This window comes from Sebastes umbrosus, chromosome 8 (assembly GCF_015220745.1).
Source record: "Sebastes umbrosus isolate fSebUmb1 chromosome 8, fSebUmb1.pri, whole genome shotgun sequence".
NCBI lineage: Eukaryota > Metazoa > Chordata > Actinopteri > Perciformes > Sebastidae > Sebastes > Sebastes umbrosus.
Genome location: NC_051276.1, coordinates 33,853,378 through 33,875,837, shown reverse-complemented (window position 1 = coordinate 33,875,837; position 22,460 = coordinate 33,853,378). Strand labels below are relative to the sequence as shown.

General features: G+C 37.6%; 2 protein-coding genes across 3 annotated transcripts in view; one reads left to right on the top strand and one right to left on the bottom strand.

Annotated features, from left to right (window-relative positions):
• The first annotated feature begins 5,597 nt into the window (after positions 1-5,597).
• LOC119492441 (C-X-C motif chemokine 13-like) lies at positions 5,598-9,649 on the top strand. Of its 2 annotated transcripts, XM_037776894.1 has the most exons (5): positions 5,598-5,722; positions 6,837-6,954; positions 8,122-8,202; positions 8,890-8,946; positions 9,114-9,649. In XM_037776894.1, the coding sequence occupies exons 1-4, from the start codon at positions 5,656-5,658 to the stop codon at positions 8,942-8,944; spliced, it is 321 nt and encodes a 106-aa protein (XP_037632822.1). In that variant the 5' UTR covers positions 5,598-5,655; the 3' UTR covers positions 8,945-8,946; positions 9,114-9,649. The 2 variants fall into 2 exon arrangements, with proteins under 2 accessions (XP_037632822.1, XP_037632821.1); XM_037776893.1 differs by lacking the exon at positions 8,890-8,946.
• cnot6l (CCR4-NOT transcription complex, subunit 6-like) overlaps positions 9,636-22,460 on the bottom strand; it is a 21,792-nt gene continuing 8,967 nt past the window's right edge. Inside the window, exons 8-12 of the mRNA XM_037776890.1 lie at positions 22,084-22,238; positions 21,512-21,663; positions 19,384-19,611; positions 18,996-19,198; positions 9,636-17,115 (exon numbers count right to left, since the gene is read on the bottom strand). Coding sequence (XP_037632818.1) covers positions 16,894-17,115; positions 18,996-19,198; positions 19,384-19,611; positions 21,512-21,663; positions 22,084-22,238 — 960 coding nt within the window. The 3' untranslated portion in view covers positions 9,636-16,893. The remainder of the gene's footprint in view (positions 17,116-18,995; positions 19,199-19,383; positions 19,612-21,511; positions 21,664-22,083; positions 22,239-22,460) is intronic.

Here is a 22,460-nt window from a genome sequence, read left to right as displayed (position 1 = left end):
GCTCAAACAGTGACGGATGGTGCGATCGGACACTGATGTACCTTGACCTTGGAGTTCACCTCTAATCTCTTTGGAAGTTGTTCTGGGCTCTTTGGTTACCATTCGTATTATCCGTCTCTTCGATTTGTCATCAATTTTCCTCTTGCGGCCACGTCCAGGGAGGTTGGCTACAGTCCCATGGACCTTAAACTTCTGAATAATATGAGCAGCTGTAGTCACAGGAACATCAGGCTGCTTGGAGATGGTCTTATAGCCTTTACCTTTAACATGAAGGTCTATAATTGTCCTTCTAATCTCCTGAGACAACTCTCTCCTTAGCTTTCTGTGGTCCATGTTCAGTGTGGTACACACCATGATACCAAACAGCACAGTGACTACTTTTCACCCTTTAAATAGGCAGACTGACTGATTACAAGTTTGAAGATACCTGTGATGCTATTTACAGGACACACCTTAGTTTAACATGTCCCTATGGTCAAATTATTTTACATCTTTTCTAGGGGTACCATCATTTTTTGTCCAGGTCAGTTTCATTAGTTTGTTTTTTAAAATGATTCTGTTGAACCACAATTCAAAAACAATGTCTGATTTTCATTAGTTAATTTTCAGTAAATTTTTATTTATTATTACTTTTGTCAGTTTCAAGTTATTTCAGTGACCATTGTGGGTTTTTCTCTCTTTAACGGAAGGGTACCAACAACTTTGCCTACGTCTGTATATGTGTGTAAATGACTCAGGAAATAATTATTACAGTAGCATTTTCCTTTTCTTTTCTTTTCTTTTCACCTACTGTCAGCTCACTTTGACCTGTTTATCGGTCACCTAGAAAAATGTTGATAGAGGAATATATATTGTGATCAACTCTTGTGATGATTGAGTTTCAGTCGATAGTCAGATAAATGCACAACATATAAAATCAAAACTTAAAATCAAAAGAAAGTAGAAATCTGTTTTGACTCAGAAAGGTGAACTGCAATTAAATATGTTCTAAGCCCTGATTCTGAACCATTGATGAACTACTTGGAAAGAGGAAATAGGAAAATGCTGATAACGATTAAATGTGCAAACTGGTGCAAAATTTGAAAAAAGTCAATGTTATAAAAAGTTCAACTTTTTTTATATTGAGCTTGTTTTGTTGCTACAGAACATTTGGTCAATCTGAAAGAAACAGTTGGACGGACAGAGGATGGGAGGAGGTCAGTGTTGGATAAACTCGAGGTTCAGTTCCTCAAATCATGTGTTAAAGCTCTCGGTATTCCATGAAATATTCCACATTAATGCTGTTTAAAACTGTAGTTGTATAAACTTGATTCTGACTTTATCTTAAACCTGAACCAGAGCGATTTTATATGATTTTATTGCATTTGCAGTTGTTTTTTTTAATTAGTACAAGCACTACACCTAAACTGTGACCTTAATTGACCTCTGACTAGTAGCAACGGATTGTGATCCTACAACAGCCCAGTACATATAGAATGTGAATGACATTATTTGCTTCTTCAAATGAATAACTACAAAATCATACAAATAATTTCAACTTCCCCTCTCGTGCTTCTCTCTTGAGGATTGCAATACACTTTCACCAGGGGATATCCAAGATCAGTTGAACACCCGAAACCCCAAATCTATATGTATAAGTATCTCAGTCCAAGATTAAAATAACATTTTACGAAATGTAAAATAAAAATAAGTAAAGTAATGCTGGGGGATGATTAAAGTAATTTGAGGGCACGGATTACTAAATGCAGAGAACAAAATAAATATATTGTGCACACAAATGACCATTTCAAGAGAATTATTTATCAAGTCAATTTTATTTATATAGCCCAATATCACAAAGGGATTTACAATCTGTACAACATACAACACCCTCTGTCCTTAGACCCTTGATTCGATTTGTTCACATATTTCTTATTGGCCTCTACTGTCCATTATTACATCAGAACCCGACGCACGGAAGCACCCTTTAGTAACAGTATGTGACAAACCGGGCTTTCAACTAAGCGGCGTTATTCGATGGTTGGAGCAAGAGACGTATTAATAGCGTGAGAGTCCGCTCAGGGCGGGCAGGACGGGAGGTGGATGGGTCAAACAAACACAAGACAACCAGGAGACCGCTGTTCGTGTCCCGTATGAAACTAAAAGTAACGTTGACTTATTTTGTCACGCCGGTCTTTAGTCACGTGACTCGTCAGTATCGCCAGTCCCGTGAGTCCCGTGAGTCATCTGAGTCGTCAGTATCATCGGTCCTGTGAGTCACTAGTCACGTGAGTTGATAGTCAGTGAAGTTAACGTCAACCACGACCGTTTCATAGCCCTAACTAAGTAGCTGTGTTGCCTAAACCTAACTTACTGTGAAAACAGAAGTTTATTTTGAAAGGACACTATGCATGTAACGAGCGTATATTGACACGCCGTCCCTGGTCTGTCCAAAAGTAAACGCAAGAGGGGTACCCCGTGCGTCCGTCTCCGATGCCGAAGGGCACTGTCCAAGCGGCGGTATGATGAGTTGGGAGTGAGAATGTGTTGCCTTGGCTCATGCTACACCCTTCCACCAAGTTTCATGAAAATCTTGCTTGTAGTTTTTCCGTAATCCTGCTGACAAACAAGCAAACCAACAAACTGAACTAAAAACATAAACCTCCTCGGCGGAAGTAAAAATATATCCTTAAAAAATCTAACTTTTAGAACATGGACCTCCAGAACACCCCTTGTGATATATATTTGACCAACCACAGGTCATTTCATTGAGAGAGAGCGCTCCTATTGGCTGTGCTCCGGTAATGTGACCGGAACTTGGCGTTCCTTCACCAGATTTCACGATGGTGGCGGGATCACAAACTTTCTCATTTTACAGCTAAACCGTGCACTACAAGATGATTCTGAAAACATTTGAGGAGAGAAATAGGCATTGACGTAACAGAATATTGATTAATATTTGATCAGCGCAGCCTAGTTTGACGTTTAGTCGGAGTTCACAGTGATTGACAGCCGGCTCTCATAGACAGCAGCTGGACAGCAGACCTCAGATCAGCTCTGACTGCTTGTTTTCCTCTGGTCTGTGAAATCCTGCAGATGCCGTTAGGAGCACCGGAGGACACAGAGGCACATGCTTTTTTCCAGGTTATCTCTTTCATGTACTAATGTCACGATATAGTGAACGTTTTATAAAAATAACTTTTTTTAATCATATTTGCTCCAATCTTGCCTACTTTAGCTTTAAGGAATCAATAATTTGACACAAAAATGGTCTTCCAGAATCTGAGGTCAGAACTGTGTCATGTCTGTTAAACATAGCAACGGTCTGCCATAAAGAAACATGACTAGCTAACTAACATGATTGTAGAACGCCGTGATTCAATTGAGTATTCAGAGCCGTGTAATAAAGTTATTTAATAAACCTATACATGTAAAATCCAACCTTATACTTTTAGCGTCCTCAATTGACCCACCTCATGATTGTTTGGGAGTCCCCAACGTGATCCCCGCAGAGTTGAGTATTTACTGTATATGACTGAGTTTATTTGAATTTAAACTTAGAATAAACATCTTATTTTCATACACGGGAACTACAGTCTAATTTTGGAATTAGAGTCCCCTCAATTAATTACTTACCAGAAAAGGATGTGGTTCTGGTTATCAGTCAGGGACCTCCGAGGCAAATACAGAAGTACAGCTCTGCTCGAGTTTAGATCTTGGTACTCTCCAATATCTTAGCAAGTATTCTCTGTTCCTGATTCTGGACCACGTTAATCCTAGATTGATGCAATTCTACTTAGTTTGTCTCGGTCCAAACTTCCTTCAATCTGTTTTGGAATTACCTATTGCAATTTTTAAAGCTCACTTATCACTTGCTGATGCTGCGTCTAGACAAAATTAAAATATCAGTTTTATTTTTTTAATGCAACCTGACTGTGTAGTTGTTGTAAATCAGCTTGTAGAGTGGGATACTTAGAATATTCGTAAAGACAATCCGACAGATTTCAGTCTTAAATTAAAACATAAACCACCTGCAGATGCAATGCACTCTCTTGTGGTTACAGTACATTCTGGTCTGTTTATTTTGTGACTTGTATCTGTGTAGTGCTCTGGCCAAACAGGATAGGATCTGGCATCTTTGTGTGCAAATACTGCTGTCATTGGGATGCTTTTATGCAGGAACTCTCACATATCTATATATTCTACCTAGTTTACATTTCTGTGCTGTTTTTTTTTGGCACAACTCAAGTTAAAATGGTACCTTCTTATCTAACCTGATAAAAGGGAAGACAGTTCATAGTTTGAATAAACTTTTTCTAACTGTAATTGCATTTGACACTGGAACATTGAGCACACTGGGGGTTTTAACATATCTAGACGTCCCATACAACGTCAGACTGGGATGGCAATTAAGCCAAATGCCTGTGTCAACCACAACAAGCCAATGCTGAAGTGCCTTAATCTTGTATTCTTTCTAACAGCCAGCAGGGGGCGACTCCTCTGGTTGCTAAAAGAAGTCTGATTGTATAGAAGTCTATGAGAAAATGAGCCTACTTCTCTCTTGATTTATTACCTCAGTAAACATTGTAAAACATGGTCTCAATCGCTAGTTTCAAGTCTTCTTCAATACAGCATGATGTTCATTTAGTAAATTATGGTCCCATTTAGAGTCAAATAGACCATAAAGCAGGGGATGCTTTAGGGCGTGGCTACCTTGTGATTGACAGGTCGCTACCACTGCGTTGTCCGGTCTGGGAGTTGTCCGTGTATTCATCTTAGAACTTTAACCCTTTCACAGTGTGTTTTCAATTCATGAAAGTTAATCGTAACATTTTGGCCGCGTAGAAAATGTCTTGTTCAGCGTTCGGTACGTAGCTCCACTCTCTCGTGTCACTTCTGGTTGCAATAAACAAGATGGCTATGGCCAAAATGCCGAATTAATGTTTGCCATAGTTTCAGCCTTAACCATAGAGGTGTTAAATCATTTTTGTAGTAGTCTTATGCTTGTTTGAAGACACTCATTACAAGTTGCATGAATTGGGGCGCTCTGTAGCTGTTGCTGCATTTACGTCATATAAAAGTTAACAACAATATTGTTTACATCAACATCAAAGTGATAATTAGTGATGGGAATTATATTTTATTTCTAAAGGTTAAAACATGTCAGATTTAATAATGTCTTAAAAGCAAACAAACATGAATGCCTTTTGTCAACTAAAGTCTATCATTCAAAGCTAAAATAAATGTAATTACTGAATTTGTTTTATCCCCAGTTAATACCACTGTACCACAATACATGCAACTGTCATACCTTCCATCCAACATATTGTCAATGTGGCATTAGTATCCAAAAATGGTGGGTACAAAATAGTGAGGGCATGAAAAATTATTTAATACCTTACATTATTTTATTTTACAGTGATCCGTAGTTGGTTGATAGCTCAGTAAAAATAGACCACCCTCAAAAAGAAACTCAAAGCTCATTCAGCAAAAACCCCCCTAAAAAAAGCAAGATACCACAACTTTTACATTTTGGTGTGTCAAGACAGGAAAAGTGCAGCATGCTTCCTACGCACACTTCCTTTTTTTGGCTTTATAAAGCCAGACTTTACTCCATTCACTCTCACATCACTCTCACATCCTCATTGGTGCTGAAAGATCAAAACAACCGCCAAGATGATGACTAAACCACTGCTCCTCCTGGCTGTTCTGACTCTCTGCTGCTGCATCGGCTCTATGGATGGTAAGACATTTTACTTTTTATTTTCAAAACAGTTAATGACATAATTTGGTAGAGTTTTCTTAAAATCGTAACTCTGTAATCCAGTCTGTCAGATTGCTTCCTCTCAATTTAGTATTAGTTTTGCAACTAACGTTAATGAAACAATAAGGTGTCATCTGCATATAGTGATATTTTACTTATCTTTATGTTTATGTTGTTCTAACACCAGATAAACTAAAGTTAATGAAACAATAAGGTGTAGTCTACATATAAAGCTCTTTTACTAATCTTCAAACTGGACAACTTAAAGTGCTTAAAAATACTTTATAAAAACTTATGTTGTCCAGCTTGAAGATTTGTAAAATATCTTTCTTTTTTTGGTGATTTGTGTTGCTCTTATTTAGGTTTGTGTTGCTCTAACAGCATATTTTTTATATATTCGTTTTGATATCTTGCAATAGGCAGGCAATTTGACAAAAAAACTAAAAAATGCCATTTTATTTTTCTGTAATAATTTTCTCATACTATTTGTGTTCATATTTATTGTTCCTATTTTTTTTTATATATATATTTTTATTTAGTTTTATTTGACCTGATTTTATACTTGACACTATTTTGATGTAAAACACATTGAACTTACTTAAACTTATTACTTTTTTATTAAAAAACGCTGCTACATGTATATTAATAAAGTACAAAACATTATTAAACGTTTACAGTTGAAAGTAAATAGTTACAGTCTGAGTGTTAAAGTTCATTATTGACCTTGGAAACAGTTGTTTGACACAAAATAGAAAAAAAATCATAACTTAAGGTCCACTTACTTGCTTTTTCTGGAGCTTCCAACGGCATCTTACAGATTTTCTCAGTCGTTGGAGTTTGCTCATGTCTGAAACGACTGTTATCACGTGAGCGAAGTTTCATACTTAGCTCTCTTGAGGTATTTCCGCTATAACTGAGCAAACTCTGTCCTCTCAGGAAGACTGTGAGATGCAACGTTAATTCAGATTTTCTGGGTTTTCGCAGGGGTAAAATGTGTTGTCATTTTGAGGCTTCACAAAATCAGATTTTGTTAACCACCACAGACGAAATTTAAACTTGATAATAAAGCTTTTTAAATTTTATATTTTCACAGCTCTTCAGAGGAATGGGTGTAGATGCATACGGACGATCCCTAATTCCATACCTCGTCGGATCATCAGGAAAATTGAGGTGATTCCTATTTCAGGACACTGTCGTCGGACTGAGATCATGTGAGTATTCATGATTGATTCATAGACTGCAGGGCTGTTTTTCTGGCTTACCGGTATATCCTGACGTAGTTACAAAAAGCCTAGCATTCAAATTATAGTAGACAAGAAGTACCGTAATAAAAGCCAAATATACCAGTGGTAGACAAAATACTCAGATCCTCTTTTTTTGAGAAGTAGCATCAACACAATGTGAAAACACTCAATTACAAGTAAAAGGCTTCTATTCAAAATGTTATCCATATGGTACTTAAAGTATCAAAAGCGAAAGTATTCATCATGCAACAGCCTGTTAGCATTTCTGTGATTTTGCAGCTGCTTGAGGTGCATGAAATCTTACATAGTATTGGTGTTTTATCTATAAAACGCATCATATTTTTAATCTTATATATTTTGTATGTAAAATCCTAATCTGCAAAGCAACTAGTGCAGTAAAGAGTACAATATTTCCCTCTGAAATGTAGTGACGTAGAAGTAAAATGTAGCTACTAAGCACAAATACTTTAAAATTGCACTTAAAGTTATAGTTTAGACATTTGGGAAATATGCTTATTCGCTTTCTTGTCATTGATTGCACCCTCATGTCTTAGCTTAGTTAAACAGACTGGCAGCAGGGGGAAAGAGCTAGCAGTTAAAAAATACACCTACCAGCACCTCTAAAGCTCACTTATTTACATGTTGTATCTCATTTTGTATTTTTATACTTTGGAGAAAGTCAAGCTAGCTGTTTCCCCCTGCTAACTTGTCTTCTCTTGAGAAGAAAGCAAATGTTGCACTATTACAAGTGCAGTATTTGAGTAATCTCTGATCTGTTTTGACATCAGAGCAATGATGCAGTTTAGATTAGCATATTCATACATAGATACATATTTCTGCACTCAGAGCAATAGTGAAAGTAATGATGTAAAAGTACAAAGTTGCACAAAATGAAAAAAAACTCAGTTTATCAACCAGTGCTTCACAATACACATTTATAGTGCTGTACCACTTCAGTAAATGCACTTTATGTTCCACTTCTGTTAAACTGAAACTTATGTTACTGCAACTCTGAAGTGTCTCTGAATGGGAATTTACTTCACTATCACTCACCTTACTGACACATCGAGTCAAGTGTGAGTTTATTTATCCACTGTTAATAACAATAAGTGTAACATCTCTCTTTCTCCACAGAATCACCAGGAGGAACGGCTCTACAGTTTGTGTCAACCCAAGTGCGGATTGGGTTAAAGTCCTGCTCCGCAATTTGCAAAAGTAATGACTTATTTTTTATATCTGTGATTGCTAACTTGTATATCATAATTTTATACAATCGTATAGAACCAAAACAATTTCAGTTTACAATATATTGATTAGATTAACAAAAAAAGCTTCTCAAATGTGAAGATTTTATATCATTTTAAACTGAGTATCTGTGCATTTGGCTTGTGCATCAAGTCACATTTGGCTTTGAAATTGAGATGAACATTTTCAAGTTTCTGAAATTTTATTGACCAAATGATTAGGCTAAATAATAGTAGGCAGAATAATCAATAATGAAAATAATTGTAGGTGTACAGTCTACGGTGGTGGTCATGGAGATGTGTCACAACGTTTTTTGTGTTTCTGCCTTTGGTTTCCACACACTTTAAACATTTTAAACAGATACTATCTGTTTCCTTGTTAGCACCTTTTTGAAACTTTGAAGATTATAAGCTACCAGTTATAGTAGCTAAGAGCCGCCCAAACTCCTTACAGTAAAAACAGAAAATGATAGTATATTAACTTGTGTTAAACCTTTAAATATCAACAGAGAAATTGACAAAGGTTTTGTGATTTGGAGGCACTGTTATCTTTTATCTTTAAGTCTTTTTTGACATGGAAAAGTTTGTTTGTTTTCTGTCCACTGAAAACATATACACAAAAAAGTGTGTACTTACTGATATTTCATTGTGTCTAAAGGCCGGGCTGTAGCAAAGGAAGGGCTTCCTCTTGTGGTCGTCAGTTATTGCGATAATGGTAATAAAAACTTTACTAGAATTCGTATAATACTGTATATTTTCCCGCTCGGTTATCATGTCATCCCTGATCACAAAACAAAGCTACTGTATCTTATTACTTTCTGAATTATTGTTATTCACTTTAGTCTTTTATTAATTATTTTTCTTGTCTTGTTTTAATTACAGTGAAAATGGGTACTCCGGCTCAACCAGTGGAGCTCCCCCTGCTTCCACAACTAACATCTGATCACATTTTGTGGCAACATTTTGACATAACAATGGCTTCAATTTAAATTGATCAAGCTGTGAATGAACAGTAGGAGGGCTGAGGTTCTCTTTTATCGATTGTCCTTTCTGGTGCTACCCTTTTGGATAAATGCTAATAATTACACAATAATACTGTCTTAGTGCTTCCTCGTATGCCTGAAGTACTGACACTTTAACGGTGCTGATTTAAGTATATGTGTTATTGGGGAAATCATTATTGCTGTATGGATACTCTTAAATGAAAACATTTTAAATGTGTTTATGTTGCCATTTTATTGTCAAAACACCCAAATCTGTACTGTGAAGTAAAATAGAGAATGCTTTCCTGTTAATTTGAAAACAATGTAAATCAAATGCTTTGATTTATGTTTGCGATGGTGCTGTAACCTCTGATATATTTGTATTGTACCCATAACCAGAATAAAACTCACAGACAAAAAAGACTCTTCAAAAAATTACATGTTTATTGCCTACAGGAGGTGGAGAGAGTCGGGGCTTTGTGTGGGGCGATGATACAAATGCTGTTGAGCATGTTTGGTTTCGACTGCTCACATATTAAACACAGCTGTAGCCTTTGTAGAAGTCCTCCATTCATTCATGGAAATACCAGATTCAATACGGCAAGAAACTCTTTCTATACTTAAACAGAATAAGAAGCTTCCCCAGAAACCACTGATCAGTGATCGTCAGTTTTTTGAGAACAAATTTTATTCATCATCCCCAAAAAAACGTGTCTCATTGTTGGTTTTTACTTGCATTTACCTTTCATTTTATTGTTTGTCCTTTTTCTTTTACTTGTATACACTTTATAACTTTGGTAAAAAGTGATTTAGTTGCTCACTTTCTCACTCACAAGAGACAAATTGGTCAAAATCTCAGCAGCGGAGGCAGAGACATCCTGACTTTCAGTCCCTAGTTTGTTAGCAAAAACACCTCCAATTTCCATACTGCTTTCTAAATTCCTCCTTGTTTCGAATCCTACACCTTTGGTATATAACGCAGGTTCTCTGTTAAATGTTAAGTCTCTAAACACAAGATGAAATAACCCTGATGACATCACAATTGCATAATCAGGGTTATTTTTTTTTATCAAGCTTTAGAAAGCTCCCTCCCGAGCCAAAGACCACATTATACAGATGTCTTCACATGCTGAGTAGTAAACTGAACTTTATGTTTAAAATCAGAGTTCCCCTCTCAGAAATATTATCATAAAATATTTCTGAATTGACAGAGGAGAATGTACTCTTTCAAATTATATGAAAGCATATAAATTCTCCAGAATGAGAGCAGGAGGTCTTCATCCGACATTGATGAAATGTCCTGTTGTCATTCTTTTCATCCTGATTTTTGTAAAGTTATAAAACCTTTCATAAAAACAAAACTAACAGTAATTAGTGTCTTTCACTGGAAATCTTTATATCTTTTCATTTATCTATTCAGTTTTCATGACTTTAGAATAAAACTTGATTTTCGGCTGTAACTTTCATCACAAATGTAAAAAGGACCTCTACAAAGGTTAGATCTGTATTATTTGTCAGAGGAAAACCACAAAGTCAGCACTGCCGCCTACGCTAAACAAACTTCCACTCGTCCTCGCAGGCGAACAGTAACTTGTGTTGCTGCAGTTTTTGCACCTTTTAGACATTTTACTTGTCAGACACGATGCACACTTTGGCTTCCACAATATCAAACCTGCCTCGTCTAAGTTTAGCAGCTCCCCACCACAAAGCTGCAAGTTTTCCTTCCAATCAAACGCTCACTTACTGCTTCCTCTCGTCTGCGGTGGCGACTGGTTGGATTGAAAACCAATGTGGTGCAGAGCTGCTTGTCTGGATAACAGAAACTTAACATTGTTGTTAAATATAACAGGTTTAAGTGCAGTTCTTTAAAATCCTCTTGAGAAATAATGTAGCACCTTTGTTGGTGACTGCTGGTGGCTGAGGATCCTCACCCAGTTTCACTTCACATAGAATAAATCTGCTGAAAGTTGCAACTTTCAAATACTTTTTTTAGGAATGCTCCAAGGAAATAAATAGCTTGTTTTGAGAAATAACAGCCTTGCATATCCTGGTCTTGTCAGTCTTGGAATTGACAGATGCTAATTGCAAGTTTGAAGGAAAGGAAGATGTTTTTATAACTATCAAACCAACTGACAGGGGAAGACTTTTGAAAGCGTTTTGACACAAGATGCTGCCTTTTCCCCTTTTGTAATCCAAATCTTTCATTTTATAATGGCCTCATTCCAGCAAATTAACCAGTGCATTAACCTGTGGTCAGTATAACATTTACTGAACATATTCACGATACACCATGCATTTTAAAGGTTGTATCGACTCAGTTCAAATTGTGCATAATCTAATTTTTTTTAATCAGACTTATGCTGCGTTCCATTTACCTCGGAAATCAACTAGGTTAGCCATTGTTAGCAATAACAGTTGATAACACATTACTCCGATATTTTGCGCATACAAACACCATAGCAACATGTCCACGGATAGAAGTTGGACAGTACTGTGTGTACGACTGATTTAATAAGAGAAGTGCTAATGAACAGTATTTACTACATGTGCGGAGCAGCTATCTTGGATTTTGAGGTTGGGGTTGGTTAGAGTCGTCCAACTTTCAGGGGACATCTCAGTTGAAATTTCTGACTGGGAACTCAAAAATTCCGACTTCCCAGTTCACATGGAACACAGCATTATTTGCCATATGTTGTGTTTTTGAATTCCTTTTCGACATCATTATTTACAGGTTAATACACTGGGCGGAAAACATTTACGCAGCATACTTTAAATTCATGTTTCCCAGTTTGGATGTAGCGACCTGGCCTAGTTAGAGGCCGTCAAATTCATCATGTAAAAGCAGATTAAAGATAACAAAACCCTTCGTCCAAATGATTTGTCAGATAATGTTCATACGTCTTATTGGCCACCAAAGATTAAAAACCTCATGTAGCGACCACACTGCTGTAAAATCAGCCTGAAAGAACTTAACAGTGGAAGAAAAAACAAACAAACCAGGGCCAGATATTGAAACACAGGATTTTTACATTCAGAAATCACACGTGATGATAGTCGTGATAATCCTGTGAGAGGTACAGCAACCTCTTTGCAGAGAAAAACTGCAACAAACAAAATGATTTGTCCTCGATGTTATGGATACAAAAATAAACAGAAACCAGTCTGAGGTGAGCAATGATTCCTCAGTTTCAGTTCCTCATAAGAGTTGGTTCAGGAAGGATTTGGAGGGATGAAAGGATGGATGGATGGATGGCTGGATGATGGTGCTGGGTTAATCTCTGAGCGTCTTGGTCTCATGGGCAGTGCTGCTGTTGGAGAAATTGTACAAACTAGGCACGTTGTTTGTAGAAAAAGTATGCGAGGTGCGCTCTACAGAGACAAAATTAACAGGGAAAACGCTAATGATAATTGGATATTATTGGGGAAAACTGAAAAGAAGTGGCTGTGGATGATGTGTGTGAAGAGAGATGTGAAAGAGGGGAAATTAATTTTGAATAAGCATCATCTCAGAGCGTGAAAAGCTTTGAGCGGACACTTCAAGATGTGCACTGGAGAAATAAAAGCCATCAAGACAAACTTGCTTTTAAACCTAGAACATTTATCTTTTTTTCTCCTCAAAAACTTGGTAATACTGAATTGTACAAAGTACCAATTGAAAGACTGCATGTTTGTTTGAGACAGAAAATGCCCGTAGTTCAAAAACAAAGTTGGACAGAGACCAGTTTTGTCTCTACAAGAGTATCAGAGACAGGTGGAGGTGGTATTCACATATGAGCTCTTAGTGCACCGGGCAAAGAAAATAAAGTACAACACCAGGTACATCTTTGATTTGTGAGAAAAAAAATACGCCCTCTTAATCGGAGAACGGTACGTTCCCCTCACAGATGTGAGAGACGCCCCCGTCTTCAAAGGCAATTTAATTTATGTACAGCTGTTGTACAAAATCAGAAAACCCTGTGAGGTGAGTTTAGGAGTGAAGTATAGGCCTCAAAATGCTCTCACAAAGATAGTCTTCATCAACTCCACCAAAACTGGAGGTGTATCCGTTAGCGTAAGCGTCAAATCATGTGCAAAATGAAGCAAAGCTGATACAGCCCGTCCAGGCCGGTTAAACTGATCTGACTGCGGTTTAAAGCTGAGGTTACAGGGTGCCGTGTTGTGTGCTGACACCTTTTATCCCAAAATTATGGCTTTTCTTTTCAAATACTGAACAGAGCAAATGACTAATTTAACTAATTCAATCTCATTCGTCAGTGTTTACCAGACACTACAGTGTGAAATGTGCCAGATATGTTGAACACTGTGAGTGCATGTGCAGGCAGCTATTATAGAGTCCCCTTGCATAGGTAGGGCTGGGTATCAAACTTCAATATTGTCTTTTGTACCAATCAAGAAGTGTCAAAGTATTGAGAAGCTGACATTGAATGTCTGACCAGATTCATAATCTTTTTTCTTTAATCACATTGTTCCTGATTTAAATCAAAAGTTTTTTATTTTAGGTAAAGTAGTTGTATGGCTGATTGTGTTTAGACCAGTGGTTCCAACCTTTTCTGCCTGTGAACCCTTAATAAAAGACCAAGAGTGTTATTCTCTTTTTAGAATTTAACTGACACCAACTACCTATACAGGCAGAAAAAAATGCACATATTAGTAAAGAGTTCCAAAGATAAAAGGTAAAAAATAAAGATTTTTCTTGTTTGCTACCCATCAGGTTTGGAGCCACTGGTTTAGACCATTGATTCCAAACCTATTGTCCTTGAAGCCCCCCTACTTGTATCTACATCGCCCTAAAAATTTTACAAATCCTCAAACAAAATCCTCAATTTGAATAAAGTAATTCAGTATATTAAATGAGTTAGTCTTTTTATTTTATTAAATCAACTTTCTTTAATGAATAGAACTCGTCAGTTTCGTCAACATAAATAAAGTGATGATGTCTTGACGGATTCGCTAAGTGAATGCAGACACATATGATCTTTTTTTTTTGGAACGACTAAAATAAATGTAATTTAATTTATGCCTCCCTTTGTGTTCGTCAAGCGGGAGAGCCAATAGGTTTTTGACCGCAGTGAAAATTACGTTTTTGAAAGGCTAAATGCCAACAAATATGGATTGAAGCAGAATATTTCATCAGATTTTGCTACTAAGTAGCAAAAGAATATATCTTATAATAGTTTTTGATATACTGACTATTGTGTAAATTATCCAGTAAGTGTGTTACTATGATTTTTATCAAATCCTGGCGCACCCCCTGTGATCTCTTTATCGCGCCCTTAAGGGGGGCCTGGACCCCAGGTTGGAAACCACTGGTTTAGACAACATTAAACATTTTGATACCCAGTCGTACCCCTGCATTCGATCCAACATTGATCCTTGAGCCTCTCTTAAAAGCCACAACGAAACCAAATGTTTTTAAAGTGTCTCAACCAAATTTATCCGAACGCTTTTTGCATCTTCTGACAACTTAAACATTTAAGTTTCCCCAAGTTTTTCTTCTTGGGAATGGAGCAAAAATGCAGCAGCAGTTTTATCAAAAATGCACCAAGACGTGGGACTTCTACAACAACAACATATATGTATGTAAGTACATACATCACCTGTGCTTTATAAAGGATTTTCAAACCAATAGCTTCCTGTTTGGTTTTGCTCGTCTTCAGTTTGAGAGGTACTAATGGATGCATAGCATAGCCCTGAGGTACAACTTACATAAAGGGCTATTAGTTCTAATCATCTGACACAAATATACAAAGTCCACAGGAATCTGGCATTAAGAGGCTCCAACAACCAATTTCATAGTGAGCCTTTGGTAAATACATTCGACTCCTGGTCACGAATCATTAGCAGATTCTTCTCAGGAAGTTTTTTTTTTTCTCTGGCACCAATAAATAAATATTATCTTATTTAGTCACTCATACTGGGGAGATTCTTTGGCCAGTCGGGTGAGGGGGAAACGGGACGATACTCTTTTAAGACCGAAGGTGTTTGAAAGCACGACTTCAAAAGCTAAAAATATGAAGCGCATTGTCGTTGGATTGTGTTACAAATAAACTATATATTTCAAAGCAAGGAATATATTAGGGGGTTAATTTAGTTGCGCTTCTTATAAATATTTTGGATTTGAGCTCTCATTTGGCCTGTTATGGTTTTATTACATCGTCGTTCTTCAGAAAACTCACGAGTTGCATCTTTTAAACTGCAGTGAGCATGAATCGGGACGAAATGAACACGATACGTCTGCAAGTAAAATATTTAGCAATGATCTAGAGCTGCAACGATTTATCGATTATTTTTCAACTATTAAATTAATCGCCAACTATTTTGATAATCGATCAGTTTGATTAAATTATAAGAAAAAGCTTCTTAAATGTGAATATTTTTTCTGGTTTCTTTACTCCTCTATGACAGTAAACTGAATATCTTTGAGTTGTGGAAAAAACAAGACATTTGAGGACGTCGTCTTGGGCTTTGGGGAAACACCAGTCACCATTTTTTGACATTTTATAGCCCAAACAACTCATCGATTAATCGAGAAAATAATCGTTAGTTGCAGCCCTGTATGATCAAAGCGGGGTTCAAGACCCGTATTATGGAAGAAAAATAATTAATATAAGTGAATGTAGCAGCTCAGTTAACATTCGCGCAGCACCATGAGGCGGCTTTCAGGTTGAGATTTGCTACCTGGCAGGAAGGATGGCGACATAATCAATGGAAATGAGATCCAGAAAGACGAGAACTTGGAATACTCTCCATTATTTTCCACAAGGCAAGTGTCAATCTGAAAGCCTCCTAAAATAATCCACTGTTATGTGATTCACAAGCAGCTGTGACAAGAGATGATTTCATATTCTAGTTCCCATATGAAACACACCAATTTAGTGTTACATTACTTTTAAAAAGCCAAATCAGTACTTCTTAACATTAAAAATGTCTCCACATGTAATTGAATTAAGTATTTTGGTGTTTCTCGGCCGATCAGAATTGAAAATATGGACCTGTGTTTACAAAAAATATGCATGTAAACAAACCTTTCACATCCTCGTAAACATTCCTAACTTTCAGTCGTTTGTAGTGTTTCACTAAAATAAGTGTAATTTGGGAGTGATAGCAGGCTCCAGTTCTATAGACTGTGACTTTAACACAACATACATGCTGTGGTGCAGCATTGATATTATGTTGTGTTTTTACTCTAAAAAGATTATTTCACAGCTCTGTGAAATGTCAAAAAAACAGCAAATGAAATTCAGCATGTCTGCTGACATTTGTGTAGTTTATCTTTAAAAAGTTGATAGTATTAGTTATTAAGGTCTGTTGTTGTAGGAGCAGAATCTACAAGCGGTTATCATCTAAGGCAAAAATAAATTGACATTGGGGGTTACCATAGCAACTTCATCCCAAGCCCAACATTTGGTATCAAGCCTTTTCAAGGGGAGAAAAAAATGTATTAAAACAAACATTTACAGTGTGCAAAAACACAAAAAGGAGCAACAAACGGGCGAATACTTCACTCCTTTTGGGTGGGTGTGTCTCAGGGTTGGAGGGGTCGGATGGCGTCTTGAGTTTTAACATGATCGGTAAACTGTACAGGGTCCTGTATAAAGCTGGAGGGGTGGGGTGGGGTGGGCAGTGTTTTGAAGGTGGGGCAGGAAGGGTTGGCGGGGGGGGTTCTCTCTCAGGCTGCACTACCTGTGGACCGGCAGGTGCAGCCCGTTGAGGGGGTTGAGCGGGTGGGGCAGGGCAGGGTGCAGCTCCAGCTGGGCCAGCAGGGAGAAGTGGTCCGAGGGGATGTGGGGGTGGGGGCAGCCGGTGATGTTGTTGTCGACCAGCCACTGGCTGTCCAGCGGTCCCAGCATGCCCAGGACACTCATGTGGGTCTTGGAGAAGAAGATGTAGTCGATAACGCCCTGCAGACACAAATACATCATGTGATACCAATTTAAAGCTGCGCATCCAACTTTAATATGTTCTGAGCTGTGACAGATGAGAACGGATGTTTGGAACTGTTTATCATCTAAAATGGATGGTTTTGGTGACGTTTGACAACATTTTTGTGTATAGGAAGGGTTCATGCTTAAATTTGCGTGAAGGAAAAACTTCTCAAACCTAAAGGCTCATCAACTTGCCTGCACGTAATTTTAGTCTTCGCCCACTGATAATACCGCTGACTGAAGCACAAGCCCACTGACTGTTTCCAGACCAAAAGGAATTTGGACGGTGGATGTTTGACTCATTTCATTCTGACTCACCTACCATTCATTAGTCATCCAATTTGTTTATGTAAACAGAAACTCAGTGATGATGCATCTGTTGAACTAATGACACTAAAATAAGATACCGCAAAGGAAAAATAACTTCTAAACAAAAAGGGATTGTTTGATTGTTCCTAAAGTCACAAAATAAGCCATTCAATCCATTTGGTTCTTCTTTGTTTGTGTAAGAACATCTGCATGTTTGTGTAAGGGGAAGTCCTCTGATAATGATGTAAAAACTGGGAGCAGAAAAAACATCAATCTTTCTGTGTGACGACTGCCTGCATGACTCATTAGACGCCAGAGCAGAGGCCACAAGATAAAGCACATAAAGGCATCGTCTCCACCAACACCGTCTGAAAAAAGCGTAGAAAAGTCGTGCTGTGTTGTTTTGTAGCACTCTAAAGGGTAAATCATAGCTCAGACACTGTAATGTTCAGGGTTTTCCATTCCCACTGGGATCTCCCACAACACAAATACTCATAATGATATAAATCATTCCACATAACTGAATCTGCGTTATGGAAAAAACTGTATCACATCAGCTAGCTCGGGTTTTTAACCACTCACTGTTGAACTGTATGTCCTTTTACTTGATGCTCAACCAGGCCCAATGTTTTTAATTATTTTCCAGTCAAATGCAAAGTTCAACTGTACAGTAACTTTTGCCAATTGCATATAAAGGCAACAAATCAGCCCCAGTGAAAAAGGTGGTTCAGACACATTCAAAGATAATATACTTTTTGCTTTTATTTAAGTTTTTGGTTGATTTAATAAATATTTAGCTGATTATTGGCATGATCACAACTAGGGGTGTTGTGATATACCGGTATTGACGATAACCGTGATATTTAAAAATTAAATATTGATATCATGTTAATAATACACGCATGATAATATTGTGTAAATAATCCAGTGCCTTTTCAGTCATTTTATATATACAGTTATGGTTACAGATTCTCTCTCCACGTCCCTACACTCAAAACAAAACACACAGTAAACAAAGTTATAGATCAATTTGACTGATAGCATTATTATTATTTTAAATTCTTCTATAAATATTAATATAATCTGATATTGTGACAGCCCTAATCACAACTCAGGAGGTTGAAGTGTATATATATTTCTACATGCAGTGTACCTGAGCCCTTTTTTAATGAGTAAATATTATGTTTGTATGTATATGTATGTAATATGTATGTTTTCCAACCCCAAATACCTACATTTTCCCAAATTTGGGCACAAAAGTAATGATCAGGAGGCAACGGACACAAAGTAATCATTTGTTTGTGATTACTTTGGGCCTCCAAACTTGACTTCAATGACATAAATCAGCTTGAAAGAACGATACAAGTGGTTTTACATGTTTTAGCCCAAATAGTACTTTCTTGAGTTGTGTAATTTGATTAAGTTGTCTGCTAGTTGATTTTCTACCTTACAGATAAGACCAAGAGACCAATGGCAATCTGTAACAGAATTAAAAATGCATCTAAAAATGTAAACTTGTCTTACTTAATCGGTAAATTTGTTTTTACCTTAAAGTCATATGTGTAGTTGGTGTAAGGCATCAGATTGCTGTCGTAGGCGCTCTTCAGCTGGAAGCTGTGTGTGATGCTTCCGTCCGAGGTGCCGTTCTTGCCGTTGCAGCTGAAGTTGGTCAGACATTCACTGTAGCGTAGCTCCTTGAAGTCCTTGTGGTTCTCGGCCACTCCTCCGTTGCTCAGGTATTCCACCACACCTGGATCATACAGAAGGTAAACCTTTTAATGCAAGGTTGCTCCGCATTAATCCAGAACATCCATCTTATTTTATAAAACCCTAAAAATCTATTGTGTGTAGAAACATAAACTTTAGGAGAATTAAAAGACCGAGCGTGAGACTGAAATGTTAACGGAGGTCCCTGAGAAAGTGAGACAGTCCTACCGGAGTCGGGCAGCGAGTTGAGGTCAGCACACAGGACGATGGGGATGGAGGACGGGTCGGAGGTCGGCGAACCGGTCGCCACGGAGCCCGAGGCCCTCTCAGCGATGCTCTTCAGCTCCGACAGGAACATCATGGTTTGGATCAACTTGACGTCCGAGAACTCGGGGTCCCAGTGCATGTGGGCGTTGGCCACCAGGATCAGCTGCCTCTCCTGTGGTGGCTTCATGCCTGAAAACACAGGAGATAAAATACTGGATTATGCAACAGATGTGCAGCCAATGAAGGAGCGAAAAAACTGAAATTTTTTTAAAGGGCTGCAACTAACGATTATTATCACTGTCAATTAATCTGTTGATTATCTCTAGATTAATCGATTAGTTGTTTGGTCTATAAAATGATGAAAAATGTCGATCAAAGCCCAAGATGACGTCCTCAAATGTCTTGTTTTTTCCTCAACTCAAAGATATTCAGTTTACTGTCATAGGAGGAAAGAAACCAGAAAATATTCATATTTAAGAAGCTGCAATCAGAGAATTTAGACTTTTTTTCTTTAAAAAAAGAAATTACTCAAACCAATTATCAAAATAGTTGTCGATTAATTTAATAGTTGACAACTTATTGATTGATCGTTGCAGCTCTAGAATTAAATCAGGTTTTTTCCCTGAAAAACCTGGTAGACAAAAAAAACTTTACAAGAGTAAAAAAAGGCTTGTTAAACCCCCCAAAACCCTGAAATAAAACCTCAACATGGTCTTATTTTGGTTCCAGAAAAGCACAGAGCGCTGATGCAACTTTAGAAACTCCGAAAGTGCGGAGACAGTAAAATTAAAATATTAAAGGGAAGAGGAAGACTTATAGAACGTGAGTGAAAAAGACAAATCAACCACAAACAGGGAAGTTTACTGTACATGTACGATTACTGTCAAATACATGGAGCAGTACATGTTACTCACTGCAAAGTTTAATGAATCAACTGATAAATACTGATGATATAATATGTTTAAATCACAACATAACAGAAATATTCTCTATATTATTTACATGTAACAGACCAATCGTTCATCTTATTTCACTCCATTGAACGTAGTAGTCAGTAGTGACACCTTGTGGCAAAAAGACATTACTGCAGATAAACTTTTCCTGAGTTACTTTTATATATTTATTTGGCAAACACATGACCTTGGATTGCTGCTTACAAGCTGGCAGCAATGTTATTGATTTTGGCTACAGTGCATCCATGGATCCATGTACATATTATACAGTTATAATAATAACACTATACTGTATATGTGGTCTTTTTAACTGTTAAACTTTAAGCTACAAATGTGAGGGTCAATTCACATGTAAAGTAAATATTATCCAGATTGATGATATACCTGTGCTGAAACTATTAGTTAATTAACTGTTGATAATTGATAAATCATTAAGTAATTGATCAGCTTCTCAAATGTGAGGATTTGCTGCTATGTTCTGTGTTATATAATTTTAAATTGAAAATCTTTATGTGGTGGACTGTTGATCGGACAAAACGAGCAATGAAGACGTCACCCTGAGCCTTTTTCACTCATTTCTGACGTGTTATATACTACACAAAAACAATAATTGACTAATTCATTAATTCATAAATTAAAATCACATTTAGTTACTACCCCGGTGGGAAAAAATGTGTATGTTTTTGGGAGGCTGGAACACTTGGAGGCCTTGAACTACAGGACAAGGGGTAGTAAGATTACATCGAAGGTTGGGTCATGATTTTCAAATTTTCAAATAGTCATTAAATTATAAAAAAAACCCGAATAGTTTACACGACTATCATCTTGTCTTAAAAATATATATTTTCCCTTGTATTTACTGTCGCAGGCGCCACCTGGTAGTAACTACTAGGTAAAATTAATGTAGCACGTTCAGTTTGGCACTTTTCCGTCGGTGCAGGTGTGTGCGTGTGGCGCCGCACCCCACCATACTTTCAGCTAGGAGATGTGCTCGAGGACGGAGCATCGTAAAACACACTTCATTGAATCTCAACAGAAACGAAATAAATCTCACCTAAACGGTCTTATAAAATAGTATTTTTGCTTGAAATGCCCGTCCATAAATTACATTCTCTGTTTCTGGGTAATGTTCTTACCATCGGAGAAGAGGTCATTGTTGACCTCCAGCAGAACGGCCACCCCGATGTTGTCTTTGGTCATCACTCTGTTCAGCATGACCTCTGAGCCCTCAGAGTTGGCCATGGCCACCTGGTTGAACTCCACAGTGTGTTTCTGGACCAAAGTAAACCTGCAGGAAACATCCACAGAGCAGCTTAAATATCAATGGAAGAGGTTGAAATCTCGCACTTAAAAAGGATCTATTATGCTTTTGTGCTTTTCCCCTTTCCTTTAGTGTGTTATTTAGTTTTTTGTGCATGTAAAAGGTCTGCAAAGGTACAAAGCCTAAAGTCCACTCCAAAGGGAGTTATTCTCCCCCACAGAAACACTGCTGCTGAACTGCCTGAAACTCCTTGCTTCAAGTCCCGCATTTTCTTCCGTAACATGGTGATGTCACCAAGTAACACATTTCCTTCATCTATTAGTAAAGAGGACTTTCTGCAAGCTAAAAGCATGGAAGACCATAAAACATTCTTGGATATCCAAACAATACAAAAACCTACAAGTGTACTCAATAAATCGTGTTCTCTAAAGTGTAAAAGAAACTCACTTCTCGGTCTTGAAGAACACAGCGCAGCCGTCCACGTGTTTCCTCTCCTGTTCAGAGACCAGTTTGGCACGAGACTTTGGGCAGAAGTAGCCGTCGTAGCCGCGCTCCTTTAGTGTTTCCAGAAACATAGTGTAGTACTGCTCCGTCTCCACCTCCTGCAGACACACAGGGCAAAACATGTCACCTAAAAGAGTCAATGAAATGTGTGAGCATCAGCTAAATATAAATAATGACCTGCTTTCAGGATCTGATCCTGATGAGGTTGAAGATGTCTTTCCATAAAAGTAAAAAGTAAAAAGACTAACCAACATCAACTCAGATTGTTTATTCCAAGACTGACTGATTGTTTTTATTTCCACTTGTCAGCTCCGTGAACT

What these genes read in the sequence shown, in the direction of transcription:
- LOC119492441 (XM_037776893.1), top strand. Translation starts at nt 5,656, where the DNA reads ATGATGACTAAACCACTGCTCCTCCTGGCTGTTCTGACTCTCTGCTGC. An exon ending in CTGCATCGGCTCTATGGATG is followed by an intron (nt 5,723 to 6,836) that starts GTAAGACATTTT and finishes ATATTTTCACAG; the next exon opens with CTCTTCAGAGGAATGGGTGT. An exon ending in CTGCTCCGCAATTTGCAAAA is followed by an intron (nt 8,203 to 9,113) that starts GTAATGACTTAT and finishes TTTTAATTACAG; the next exon opens with TGAAAATGGGTACTCCGGCT.